Source organism: Hibiscus syriacus, unplaced genomic scaffold (assembly GCF_006381635.1).
Source record: "Hibiscus syriacus cultivar Baekdansim isolate YM2019G1 unplaced genomic scaffold, ASM638163v2 tig00110785_pilon, whole genome shotgun sequence".
Classification (NCBI taxonomy): Eukaryota; Viridiplantae; Streptophyta; class Magnoliopsida; order Malvales; family Malvaceae; genus Hibiscus; species Hibiscus syriacus.
This window is the reverse complement of record NW_024062862.1, coordinates 847,744-861,448: the sequence shown is the minus strand read 5'-3', so window position 1 is coordinate 861,448 and position 13,705 is coordinate 847,744. Positions and strand designations below refer to the sequence as shown.

The 13,705-nt window shown below is 33.9% G+C and overlaps 1 protein-coding gene and 2 pseudogenes across 1 annotated transcript; 1 reads left to right on the top strand and 2 right to left on the bottom strand.

The window, feature by feature from the left end:
* Positions 1 to 188: 188 nt before the first annotated feature.
* Positions 189 to 2,062, top strand: LOC120140466 (annotated as a pseudogene).
* Positions 2,063 to 2,531: 469 nt separating this feature from the next.
* On the bottom strand, positions 2,532 to 7,849 carry LOC120140464 (hydroxyproline O-galactosyltransferase HPGT1-like). Its single transcript, XM_039155448.1, is given in 14 exon segments — positions 2,532 to 2,664; positions 4,648 to 4,760; positions 4,841 to 4,912; positions 5,202 to 5,252; positions 5,351 to 5,438; positions 5,955 to 6,075; positions 6,212 to 6,284; positions 6,386 to 6,425; positions 6,428 to 6,448; positions 6,801 to 6,938; positions 6,941 to 6,993; positions 7,079 to 7,128; positions 7,269 to 7,332; positions 7,461 to 7,849. Coding segments are annotated over 14 exon segments (1,023 nt in total). The 5' UTR covers positions 7,577 to 7,849; the 3' UTR covers positions 2,532 to 2,641.
* Positions 7,850 to 10,652: 2,803 nt separating this feature from the next.
* Positions 10,653 to 12,097, bottom strand: LOC120140458 (annotated as a pseudogene).
* Between the last annotated feature and the right edge of the window lie 1,608 nt (positions 12,098 to 13,705).

Below are 13,705 nucleotides of genomic sequence, written 5' to 3'. Positions count from 1 at the left end.
CAATAATAGCTTTCGTTAGTCAAAATATTATATTGTTTTTTTTCTGAATTTAAGAATCACGATAGGTGTAAAAAAAATTAAGGACCATATTAGTTTTTTTTTTAAATTAAGAGACTCATATATCATTAAACCTTGAATATTTGATAATTTATTTCCGAGACTACGTTGGCGCGTACTTAACAATCAGATCCTCAGAGAAGAAAAAGCTTCGCAAATGAGACATTCTCCGTTTTCCTAATAATTTCCTCCTCTATTGCATAATTCTTTCATCCTCTCCGATCCGATTAGAGTCGCAATGGATTATGATTTTAGGAACAGAACAGGTCCACCGTACGATGCGCAGATCCCGATGTACCGGCAACAATCCATTTCATCGTCATCTACCCATCCGATGTACGGACCTCCATTATACCCAAGAGTCGGTGCTCATCCCACCGCTCACGGCGTTGTCCCTCCCACAACCCGCGTCTCCTCCTTCCACCATACTTCTGCTCCTTCCACTTCCAGTAAGCTATCTCCCTATAAAAAATATATTTTTTGCTATTTTTTCATATTTTTTTCTTTCTAAATTTGCTTTCCCCCCTAATTTTGTTTCATGGCAGCGGGATTGGGCATTAGGGTTGCTTTGAAACCAGAATATCGTATTACTCCTCCGGTAAGCTTTCAGTCGCTTGCATTTGGGGTTTTAATTAGATGAATAAGTTAATCCTATTAATCAATTTGTCATTTTGTTGCAGCCTCAATTGTCTCCTCAAGTTGCGGATATCCCTCGCAGAAAATTTCCAGTTTGATTTCGAGTTTGAGAGGAAAATCCTGGCTGAGGCAGACAAAGAAAACATGAATTGGAGCAAGCTTGGCTTGGAAAACTTTGCTCCAAAGTCGACCGAAACAACTTCATCAATGGTACGCTGTTATTCTTCCATCTACAGATTTAGACCTTTTATATCTTCCGTTAACATTTTAATTGGTCTGTTCAATAGTTTGTCTTAACGCTGTTGTTTTAATGGAATTAGTTTATATTTGTTTAGCTTTAAGGGTTTATCTTAGAAGAAAAAGAACAATGATTTGAACGTGCAGGGTGCAAATTCAGACCCTGTGGTGAGCAAATACATTGCCTCCACACTTAATCGAGAAGCGGTGACTGTTGCCATTGCAAACTATGGTGACAATCCAACCAAGGTATGTTGGCATATGTCATTGCATCAAAGTATTATTAAAACTTAGCGAGTTCACTTATTATCAGAACCTAGTGTATGGCTTAATTGTAGTAATGGCATAAAACTTGGGTCTATTATAAAGTATTCCAAGATTATATGAATTGTGATGTATGTTAGATTTGATTTCTCCCAAATCTTCAGTATAACTAGTTATGTTCAATTGGTCATGCACCTGCTTTATGCTGAAGATTGGGATAAATATTCACCTTGAACGATTAGAATCTTGTGTACCCCATTTTCTTCACTGGCAGAGAGTAATTTAGGTTTAATGGCATGCTCAGCTTCTTTTCGGCTACTCTGTTTTCTTTTTATTTTGGCACCATAGCGTTCTAGGAGGAATCACTGTTTTTGTGGCCCATGACTTAGCCACTTAGGTTCCTTCATGTTGTGGAAGCACAAAATAAGGATCCTTGTAATGAGGTTGAAACTTGTTCAATTCCTTTAGCTTGAGTAGTTTCATCAATTATTCTTATTATGCAGCTGCCTTTTTCAAAATTTCATCACAGAATGTCATTTTTTGCCATATATTTATGTTGTTTATTTGCATCCATAGGTTCGGGAATTTGTCACCGGCTACAACCTACTGTGAGAAATGGGATTCTCGTCGAACAATGTGGCGGAAGCCTGACTCATGTATGACAATGACACAGACAAGGCATTGGCACATTTCCTTAACAGCTCGTCATGAGTATGATATGGTAAACTAAATAGTTTCTATGCCAATGAAAACTAGAATGGTTTTACACCATTAATTTCCATGTGTTTTGCCGCTTTAAACAGATTGTACAAATAGTCATTCTATAATATTTGATGTCTCTGATAAAAGATACCTCTTTGGTGTTAAATGTATGGGTGTCGTGTATTGTTCCCTAAATCATTGTTCTGGAGAATACATTTATATATTGTTTATACTATACTATAACTTGGACTTGGTCATTCACTTCATTGTATGTTCTGCAATATTCGAACATGAATAATTCGAATATATGAATACGATCTTCCTATCATTGCATCCAGAACTCATCCCGAGCCTTGCTAGCATATATTTACTTATATATTAAACCAAATGATATATACTCTAGAATAAATCATGTCTAAGATGTTTCTCATATAAAAGAGTAAACTTATACAAGTCTAAAGAACTAACAAATAGAAAAATGAATCATGTAAGGCTCTTAAAGCTACTATGATTTTAACTCAATGGTATAATAACCTTCACTGTGTCATTTTCAAACTCTATTCTCAACGGTTCATCAGATGGGCAGTCAAAACAACTACTGTGCAAGCAAGAAGCCCTCTAATCAAGCTCTAAGGAGCACTTTTTCATCAAATTAATGGGAGCAGATTGTGGTTATTTGTAAATACAATACATCCTATCCCATAGCATCAGCCTCGTATTTGCTTTCCGGTGTCTGTAAATAAACTCAAACTCCATAACAAATAACTCCTGAAACCAAATAAAAAAAACATGCATGTTAGTTACCTCAAGAAAGAGCCAACTTGATCGATCCTATATAACTTGAATTCTAGTGAGAGCTTTGGATACGAGTATGTCCAGCACAGGTATGTTAATCCCCCCCACCCCTCTCAAGTTTTCCCATACATTAGGAGGGTTCTTGGAGGGTTATATTCCTGGACTTGTGTCGGATACGACTACTTTGTGAGAAAAAAAAATGTTGGATACTACTTCCAGAAAAAAGAAGAGACGAAGAGTCCACAGGATCTGTCTAGAAGAACATTCCCATTTTGGCATGTCTACCTATACCTGAAACTGTCTCACGAGTAATAATTCTTCTATATTTGTTCTCTATGTTACGGTGACTTGAGTGTGTGAGTGTCGGACATGAATACAAGTCTAATGCAAGTATAAAGTTTTTTCATGAATTGAAGATTATCGGAAGATCATATCTACAGTTCCCATGTTCAAATAAGGGTCGGAAAAAGGGTTAGAGCAACTCTAGTTTTAAAAGGCACAAAAAAGCCTCTGGAGCACGCCTAGGTGCGGACGAAGGTGCGCATTTTTATACTAAAAATCTATAAATTAATTATACAACATATTTTTAATAATATAAATAAAATTTAATAAATATAGATAATTTTTTAATAATATAAATTAAAATAAATCATTTTCAAAGAATGGCAGATTGAGAAAATAATTTGATATCATGTATTAATTTTTTTTTTTTTGAAAAAGGAAAAGCCACTCTAGTATTTATTGAACTTTAAAAAGAAACAATTACATGTTGTCCATGTGCAATTAGGTCTGTAAACGAACCGAACACACACGAAATGAGGTATGTTCATGTTCGTTCATTTAATAAATAAAGGAACATAAACGAACACGAACATAAACGAACAATTTTTTTTTGTTCATCTTCGTTCATTAAGGAATATAGCTTGTTCATATTTGTTCATTTAATAAATAAACGAACACGAACGAACGAACATAAACGAACACAATAAACGAACATAAACGAACACAATAAACGAACATAAACGAACAACACAAACACAAAAAAAACTTATTTGAACACAACAAACGAATGTAAAAAAAAAAGTAAACAACAAGAATAACAACTTAAAATTCATTAATATAACCTGCAATTTTAGAGTTAATTTGTTCGAATACGACAAAAACATACATAAATCATAAATAAGTTATATGAACGTAATAAAGTCTTAAAGTTAATTTGTTCAACAAAACAATCTTCTTGAAATCCAAACAACTTCAATAATCTTCGTAACATATTCAATTTGCCCTCTGTTCGAACATAAATAAACGAACATAAATGAACAAACATATAATCGAACGTTCACGAACGTAAATGAACGAACGTGCCCTTTGTTTATGTTCGTTCGTTTAATTAAACGAACGCAAAATCTTGTTCATGTTCGTTCATTTAATAAATAAACGCACGTAAACGAACTTCCCGCCGCACAGTTCATGAACAGTTCGCTGAACGTTCAATTCATTTACATGCCATCTGCAATGCACTAACGGGCAGCAATCAAAGCTTCATTAAAGAGTTTAGGGAACCAAAGCAAAAAGAAAGAAATAACCCCAAAACAGCCCAATAAATAAGCGATGGAGAAGAGAGACGTGGTAACCTTTCCCTGCTCAAAAACTAAAGGTTTTTATTAGAGAAGTTTTGAACAGAAATGAAGAAGCAGAGAAGAGATGCAGAAGAGAGACGTGGTAAGTTTTCTATTAATTTCTCTCCCCCCACATAGGCGCAAGCCAAAAGCGGGGAACCGTTCTGCGCTGCGCCTGTGCCGTCGAAAGAGATTTTTCTGGCGCCCAGCTGCGCCCGGCGCCTTAGGCGCGCGCTTGAAAACTAAGAGCATCATAGCTTCTTCTTGCAGTAAATTACCAATATGCATAACATCAAATGTGTGCACGTGCAAGAGAGACAGAGAGAGATAGAGAGACCTGTGAACCAAGATGAGCAGCAAAACTTCCCTTCATCTACATGTTTGACATCAAGCCCTAAAAACCACGATCCAGCGCTGACATCATCATGAGCATATGTGCGCAGAAGATTTCTGCAGTAAAAAATTAGGATCAACATGCTTTATTATGGCATAAGCTCCATGAAATTGTGCAGCAAAGAGAAGTGCCCGACCTGTTTATCGAAATAAATTTAGCCAAAGCGCCTGATATAACATACATTTCACCTGAAGCATGGCGGAAATATCTGTAGAACGCCAGAAAAAAAAAGATTAAGGAAAAAGAACTCCATACGAGGAGATTAAATATCAGAAGTAAATAACAGGTACAAGAAACATATTCAAATTTCCGTCCATAAGTAAGAGAGCTTAACATTTGAAACGCATTTCATTAACTGAAGGTTTCAAAACTTAAATTCAGGAAAGAATAAGTGCTTTTACAACTAATCCGATAACAGGGATCTTGATAGCGTAGGCAGATAAATTATATTAACAGATATTGGGCTAGAAGATGAAACCAGTGGCAGCAAAACTTACGATTTTTTATCACCAAACTTCCACCAATCCGGTTCATACCATTTATGGCTCCTGCCAATATTTGCAAGCATGAGAAGAGATAGAGGCTATTCAATTATATACCGAACTCATATATCCTATTGTAGACTCTATATCTAGGCCAAACTCACGGTTCTGAAAAAACTTCGCCTGATTTCATACAGCCAATATAAACTCGAGGTTTATCTAGATGTGATGTAAGTGTAGCTCCCAAGGCATCTGGAAAACATGAAGTTGTTGATGGTGTTAAGACGAGTACTGATCAAATGTTTTATCAATAATGAAACAGGTCTTGTAATGGAACTTGTTTATCTTTCACTATGATAGAATAGAACAAAATCAGGATACTACAGAGAATGCAGGTAATGAATTCGACAGATTTTCATGCAGTGAGCCCCGGTTAACATTATTCAACATCCGCAATCAACATATTTAAAAGATCAATCTATGATATGTTGAAATTATGGTATTGTCACTTAAGTCAGTTTATGATATTAGAAATGGTTTTCAACTGCATAGGATCATCCCAGAGAATCATCACTGTGAATTCGACCTCACAAAGATATAGCCAAGGTTGTTCTTGAAATCGAGAAACAAAGTAAAGCAACTTGATATAAAACAAAGTGCTCAACTTTGAGAAGTTGAGAATTCTGCATACGATTCTTTCAACTTCACATTGATGCACAAGGTAGGGATCAAGAAAGATCATAGGTTTGCATAGATTGCAATACTAACCGATATTTACATAAACATCGTCGCTGACTTTTGCATAAAAATCAGCATCCCATCTATCTGCAGCAAGAGCAAAAAACATTTTGGCCTTCTTTGGAAGCTCCCCAGGTGCTTCCACTTGGTCCTGTTAAAGAAGTATATAGAAATGATCATACAATTGCATCGATATCTAACTTTATGAAACAAAGCAACTTAAGAGCTTTCAACTGACTCGTAAAAGAAGAAGAAAAATTTGCATTACGTGTGTACCGTTGACTTACAAGAATCATAAAGTCATTTGTTTGCCTATTTTCATCATCAACGTTCCTGTCCAAATTGTCCCCTCGGTCCGCGCTGTAAAACTATGCAACTTAAGAATGATTCTAGCTTACCATCTTCATAATTTTGCAAGACCCCTACGAACAAAAATGAAAAATTGGTAGAGATGATTATACCTTCTTCCAATGACAAATCGTGAAACTATGCCCTTTTCTTTTCCATTTTCTCCAAAGTTGCACCTGGAGAATCAAACATTCAGGTTTTGTTCCCCAATGGACGAAAAACATATCATCATTCACAAATCGATCTCACTCTCTCTCAGTACAAATGCAGAATGCAGCAAACGCATTTCACTAGTTGGATGTACATAAATTGCTGGTCGAAGATGCATATATCGAACTAGTCCCCTATTACTTGAGACTAATAGCTATAGATGGGACCAATTAAACAAGCATTTGAGCAGAAAACAAAAATGATCTCCATTGCCCTCTTTTCCTATTAAAATTCAAAGAAAATAAATCCACTTAAGCAAACAGAATTTGACAGAACAGGGAGTACAATAACAAATGGGGGAAAGTCAAGTGTTCATACCGCTTCCCATCCACGCCTTACGTATAGCATCTCTATTGTTCTTACGGCCAAATCCTGTTGGAACTCCTATTACTACAAGTGGTATTCTCTTTGAAACAGCTCCATTAGTATCCGAAGATCGCTTCGAAGTAAACCCTCTCGGCTAGCTGCAGCGAGATCCATCTTAAGGGTCGATAATTTCTTGTGTTGTTCCCTAATAGAAAGGGGATCCTTGATAAAAACACTAACGTTGCAATAGAAATTGTACTAGTCATAATAATAATAATAATCCACCTTACCTGCAGGCAATGATTTTCAAAGTATCATCTACTGATATAGCAGATTTGCCCTAAAATGAAAGGTCGGTAATTCATTAACAGTAAGAAACAAAGCAAAAATTGATAAATGAAACCCAAAAAAACAGCTAAATTCCAAAATCAAATGATAAAAAAACACTAAACACCAAGTTAAATGCTAATAAATTCTCACCAGCCCTGTCACTCTATCAAGCTCTTTTATCAAATAAACCCTGGTTTGTGCATCCTGCCATAATCTAATTTCCACCAAAAAAGAAGGGAACTTTGATATCAATAAATGAAAAAGAAGGAAGGATCTTTAATCAGTAAAATGAAATTTACATTACAATTAAAAAGGAGGGTCTGGTAGTAATTATTAACTGACCTGCCAGCAACGTAAAAAGATGCAAAAATTGCAAACATGGAGATCAACAACGACGAGATTCGTGTTCGAAACACCATATTTGAGACTTTGCTATTGGATCCCTTACTCTGCATCATCTTCGAAGGCAGAAAAAAAAAACTCAGATTCAGTGATGTAAACGAGAATTGAGAAGTAGATCCAAGTCGAAGTAGGCAAATATTGGGTTGTTTTTCAAAGATTTATCAGATGTGAATTTCGCACCGTATTTCAGGAATTGACCAACAGATGACCAGACTGTCAGTGTCAAAAGCAATTCTCCGATTTTGTCGGTCTTGTCTTGTCTTTCGGGTTTGGGGTTTTCAGTGCAACCAAACTTTCAGGCCTTTTTTTTCTCGTTTTTTTATTTATGTTGTGAAGGCTCAGGCCTTTTTTTCGAAAAATCATCGATAATTGATATATTTTTTGATCTAATATCGATCAAATTATATTTTTTGATCTAATACTTTTTGTAGTAAGGTCCATAGGCGCGTCTTGTCAAATTTGTAAAAAAAATCGAGTATTGGTTTTGTAAATATTTTAAAACTGGTGTCTAATATGCAATTAATTTCTGTTAGGTTGATATTTGTGTAAAAACGCCAATTTTATCTATTAATTTTTTTGTGATATTATTTTTAATCACGATTAATAATGTTTATTGATTTTTAAAATTAATTGTTTAAAAATATTAAAATATTAAAATAAACTTTTAATTACAATTAAGAGATCAAATGAATTATTATTCATTTTTTTAAATAAATAAAAATACAATAAAAAAATTAAAAATAAATAAAATTCAATAAAAATATAATGTAAAGCTAAAAAATATCACCTCTTTATTTAAAATATTATTTCTAATATTAATTTTAAAAATATAAAATAAATATTAAATTTTAATTTTATTAAAAATAAATAAACATTATTAACTGTTATTAAAAAATAATAATTAATAAATAATAATTCATTTGATCTCTCAGTTGTAATTAAAAGTTTATTTTAATATTTTTTATATTTTTAAATAATTAATTTTAAAATACTCTATTCTCAAGACCTAAAGTCAAGTTTATGATTGTTAAACAGTCGTAGGTGTGGAAAGCTACATGGATCGAATGAAAATTCGATCGTACAAAGTCAATTACTCAAAATTGTCTAACTGCTGTCTAAATATCAACTCAATTGTACCACGAATAAACATTCGATCAAAGAGTTGATCTTTTCTGCTCAATCTTCACAAAAAACTATTTTATCTCATCATTTTCTCCCGCGTATGAACTCCTTTTTTTTTATAACATTCATGCAAAAGAATATATGTATTGTGTAATTTCATGCAAAAATCGAAATATGTCGAGTTATAAAATAATTTGCAAAAGAATATATAAAAGTATTTTAAAATATGAATAATTTTATAAAATTTAATATTTATTTTATATTTTTTAAAATTAATATTATAAAGAATATTTTAAATAAAGATGTGATATTTTTTAGCTTTACATTATATTTTTATTGAATTTTATTCATTTTTAAATCATTTTTATTTATTTTTTAAAAAAGGTGAATAATAATTCATTTGATCTCTTAATTGTAATTAAAGGTTTATTTTAATATTTTTAAAAATTTAATTTTAAAAGTCAATAAATATTATTAAATGTTGTTAAAAATAATATCAAAAAAATAAATAGATAAAGTTGGTGTTTTTACACAAATATCATTCTAACAGAAATTAATTACATATTATGCACCAGTTTAGTAATATTTACAAAATTAACACCCATATTTTTATACATTTGACAAGGCGCATTACTGCAAAGGGTGTTAGATATGGAAATATAGTTTAATCGGTGTTAGATCGAGAAATATACCGGTCACCGGTGATTTTTCGAGAAAAACGCTGAAGGCTCAATATCCAAATAATTGCTCAAATTATACTTTTTTTATTTAAATAGGTGATTACAATATTTTTTTACTCATCTAGGTTTTTATAGTAAGGTGACCACTTTAGGTGCTTGAGACATAAAGATCGTTAGTTTTATTCGTTAAGTCGCATGTGTCACAATCTGATAATTTTGAAATTTATATTTTTTTTAAAATATTAAAAATATTATTATATTTATAAAAAAATTCTAATTTCTTTTAAATTACAAAAAAGCTTTAAAATCCCTAAAATCTCCAAATGCTAACACTACTTGCCGCCGCTGTCCTTTTCAGCCATGATCGCCGCCGCCGACGTAGTCTCTGCCATCGTCCTAGTTATATGTCGTCGTAGTTGTCGTCGATTGGTCGTTGGAATCGTATAGGATCGTGATTTTCATCCTAGGGTATGTGGGGTTTAAAACGTCGATTCGTCGTCGATTGGTCGTCAATCAGTCACGATTTCATAAGGGTTTTGGTCGTCGGTGAGAGGTGATGTCGGGTGAAGCTTCATCAATGGTAAAAGGCGACAGGCAACATGAGTTTAGGGGTTGAAATGAATGTTTTCAAAGTTTTGGGATTATTTCAAAATTTATGTTTTCTTTTTAAAAATATATAATTTATTTTTTAAATTTTATAAAAAAAGTTTTAAAATTATCAGATTATGACACATGTCACTTAACGTAGGAAATTGAAGCCGTTAATGGCTCAGGCACCTAAAGTTATAACGTTCGTAACGTTATGCACCTGGATGGGCCATAAAATACTATAGACACCTATTCGGGAAAAAGGGTATAGTTTAGGCACTTATTTGTGTATTAAGCCTATTCCGAAACTCAAGTCAATATATGGTTACTTTGATAATACCATATTAAATGTAACCCATCGTATATAGCTTAATTTATATGATTAGTGACGGTTATTCGTGATTTTTTTTGTAATTTAATTGAGTCTATAAAATTGAATGAAAAAATAATATTTAAATAAAACTCTTTACTAAAGAATATTTAGGGACGTTGTTTGTATCCAATTTAGCATAAAGTGCATTGATAGACATGACTTTGTAAATATTCAGCTGTCAGCTGTGTGTGGCTTAGGGTATTTCTCCTTGGGGATTATGAGCTTTGCTCTGTGCACTGTTCGTTTGTAAATACAAGAATGAGTTGACGGCGATGTGGATGAAAGGATCCAGTGCTTGCCAAATGATTCAATCACTGAAAGCACAATCGTTAGAACACACTAACAAAGGCTCAATAGTGTTTGCAGAGAGACCGGAGCTGATAGGACAAGAAAATTTTGTGACCACTGGCATTCGATTTTATTATCAACTGAAAGGTTACAGTCCAGCTTTTATCTTCGGTTAAATCCCAATTCCATCCATGGAAACAGGCAAAATACAAGAGTAACAAACAAGAACGAGAGAACATCTCAATCTCTGAGTCTGAAACCTTGGTGCCTTCAGCTAACTGCCCGCAGCAACCTACTCCTTTATCTGCGGCTCTCCGGATGTGATTTTAGGGTCATCCTTCTTAGAAACAGCTTCTAACGTCTTGTAAAACTCCTCTGGAAGAGGACCGGGTCGGTGTAGTGGAACATGCTTGGGAACTGGAGCATCATTTTCGATAACCTCGCATTCATAGTCATCTGGAACACCCCAGGGATCCCACTCTGCAGCCCAACATGACAGAGAACAAACATTAGGACTAAGAAAAATGCAAAATATCATAAAATTTCTTGCAATTTACAAAATTGGAGGCGAGTAAAGCTCAAAGAACATCAAACAACCTACGAATACTACAGCACCAAAACTTTTACCCCAAAAAAAGCAACACAAGCAACAGGTAATAATGCAAAGGGACAAGCAAAGCAGCCAGAAAAACAGCATGTCGTAAAGTCTCATAATTAGAGCAACAGTAACCAAGTAATGGTTCATGTCTCAATACATCAAATTCTAAAGATTGAGGAAATCGGTGAACATGCAATTGGCTGCATAGATAAAAAATGGTCAATGCTAACTAATTTGGATATGTTAACCCTAAGAAATAGATGCATATTCGGCTCCCAAATAATTCTCAGCTGTTAAAAGCTTTTATGGATCCAGGTTTGATTAAAGAAAAACTGGAACAATCATTAAGGCAAAGAACACATCTAACACAAAGGCTGGCATCACGATAATATTGAGCTTCATCATCCTAAACTTTCCAACTTAACTAATACCTGATAACAGCACATACCTTAGAAGAAAAAAAACAATTCAAATAAGAATGGGAAAAAAAGAGAGATTAAATGGTCCGAACCGATCATTTTCCAGATAAGAGTGAGCTCGTCACGCGCTTCCTCAATTAGCTCCTCGACCTGGCCACATCCGAGGCGCTTCTCGATCGTTTCCCAATCTTCTTCCTCTTGACAGACCTTGAGACGGTGGCGCGTGAAGTTTTCAACGGTCGGGAACAGCCTGGATCTCCTTCAGGGTCTTCGTGTAGAGGCCGATAAGAACTTCCCTGGCGTTGGGTACCACGTCTAATCCGACGATCCCCGTTGTCTCCTTCACCTTCGCCAACAACGGCCGCGAGATCAATCGCAGGAACATTTTTAGTTTTTTCTTCTTCTTCTTTTCCCCCCTGATTCAGCGGGTCACTAATTCACTCCCCTTTCCTCAGATGCTATGCGCTGCTTTCAGTTGAGTTGAATGATGGTTAAATCGCGTAATAAATCTCAGCCGACTCTTTCTTGTGCGGGCCAAGCCCATAAATCGGATGGTTTCGCTCCCATCTAGGTGAATCACGAACAACCCAACATAGAGGAAGGTAGGCCAAATTGGCCCATTACGGCTCCTAGGTAAATTATTTAGCCCATTAGGGCACCTAAACTTTTAATTTGGGATCTACGACAATTGCAACAGTCCCCATGGAACTCGTCACGCCATGAGATATAATTTTTTAATAGAATGTGTCAGGTGGGCCCCACAGTCTAATTAAAAATAAATTTCAAGAGGGACTCGTCACACCGACGTGACGAATCAGAATAAAAAAAAAAAAAATTTGTAATTTTTAAAAGAAAATTTTAAAAAAAAATAATATTTTATGGACATAGAACTCGTCACACCGGCGTGACGAGTTCCAATGACTATAATTTTAACTTTTTTGACCGTTGGATTGACTGTTGTCCAACAGTAAGTTTAATTTGTTTTATTTCATTTTAGTTTTGACAAAATTATAGTATTAATCATAATTATTTTATGTAATTGTATTAAATAATTTATTTTCAAATTGTAGCAAGAAAAACGAACCATTCGTCATCGAGGAATGATGAATGAAGAGCCACATCAGCGAATGGTGATATATTTTTCACAATCAGGATTATATGGAACGACGTTTCTTCACGGATTTAAAGTGATAGTAGTACCGATACTGCTGAGGTAGTACCGCTAGTGTCAAAACAGAATGCTATAATGTTACCGATACCATATATGATATCGATACTACTTAGATTAGTAGTATCGATACTCTGAGTAATGGTACCGATACTACTCCTTTAATTTTGAGTCAGTGAAATTTCCATTGAAATTTAAAAAAAAAATTGAAAATTATAGCCGTTGGAACTCGTCACGCCGACGTGATGAGTTCCATGTCCATAAAATATTATTTTTTAAAATTTTCTTTTAAAAAAAGTTACAAAAAATATATATTTTATTGGGACTCGTCACGCCGGTGTGACGAGTCCCTCTTGAAATTTATTTTTTAATCAGGTTGTGGGACCCATATGACACGACCCATTAAAAAATTATATTTCATGGAACTCATCACACCAGCGTGATGAGTTCCACGGGGACTATTGCAATTGTCGTAGATCCCAAATTAAAAGTTTGAATACCCTAATAGGCTAAATAATTTAGCGGGACCCGTAATGGGCCAATTTGGCCAGGAAGGTAGCTCCGAAACCCAATAGCTCATATAATTTAAATTATATTCGATTCATACTCTATAATGATTTAAATGTATAATTTTTGTAATTTATCAATCATTATGAATGAATTTTTTGTATCTTACATGTCAGAGTGAACAAATAGTTGAATAAATTAGATTAAATCAATTAATTATAAGTATATATTTAATCAATGTCAAAAAATTATTTGTTCAATAAATTTGTTTAAAAATAGATTTATTTCTTTATTGAAACGAATGAATAAGTTAATAGTAGTGAAAATTATACACAATTTGTTGACTATTTCTAAATTGAAAATAGTGTATTTTAATTTATTCTATCACAAAATGAATTTATTTATATTTTTTCAATTCATAATATTTTCTTTAATTTTTTTT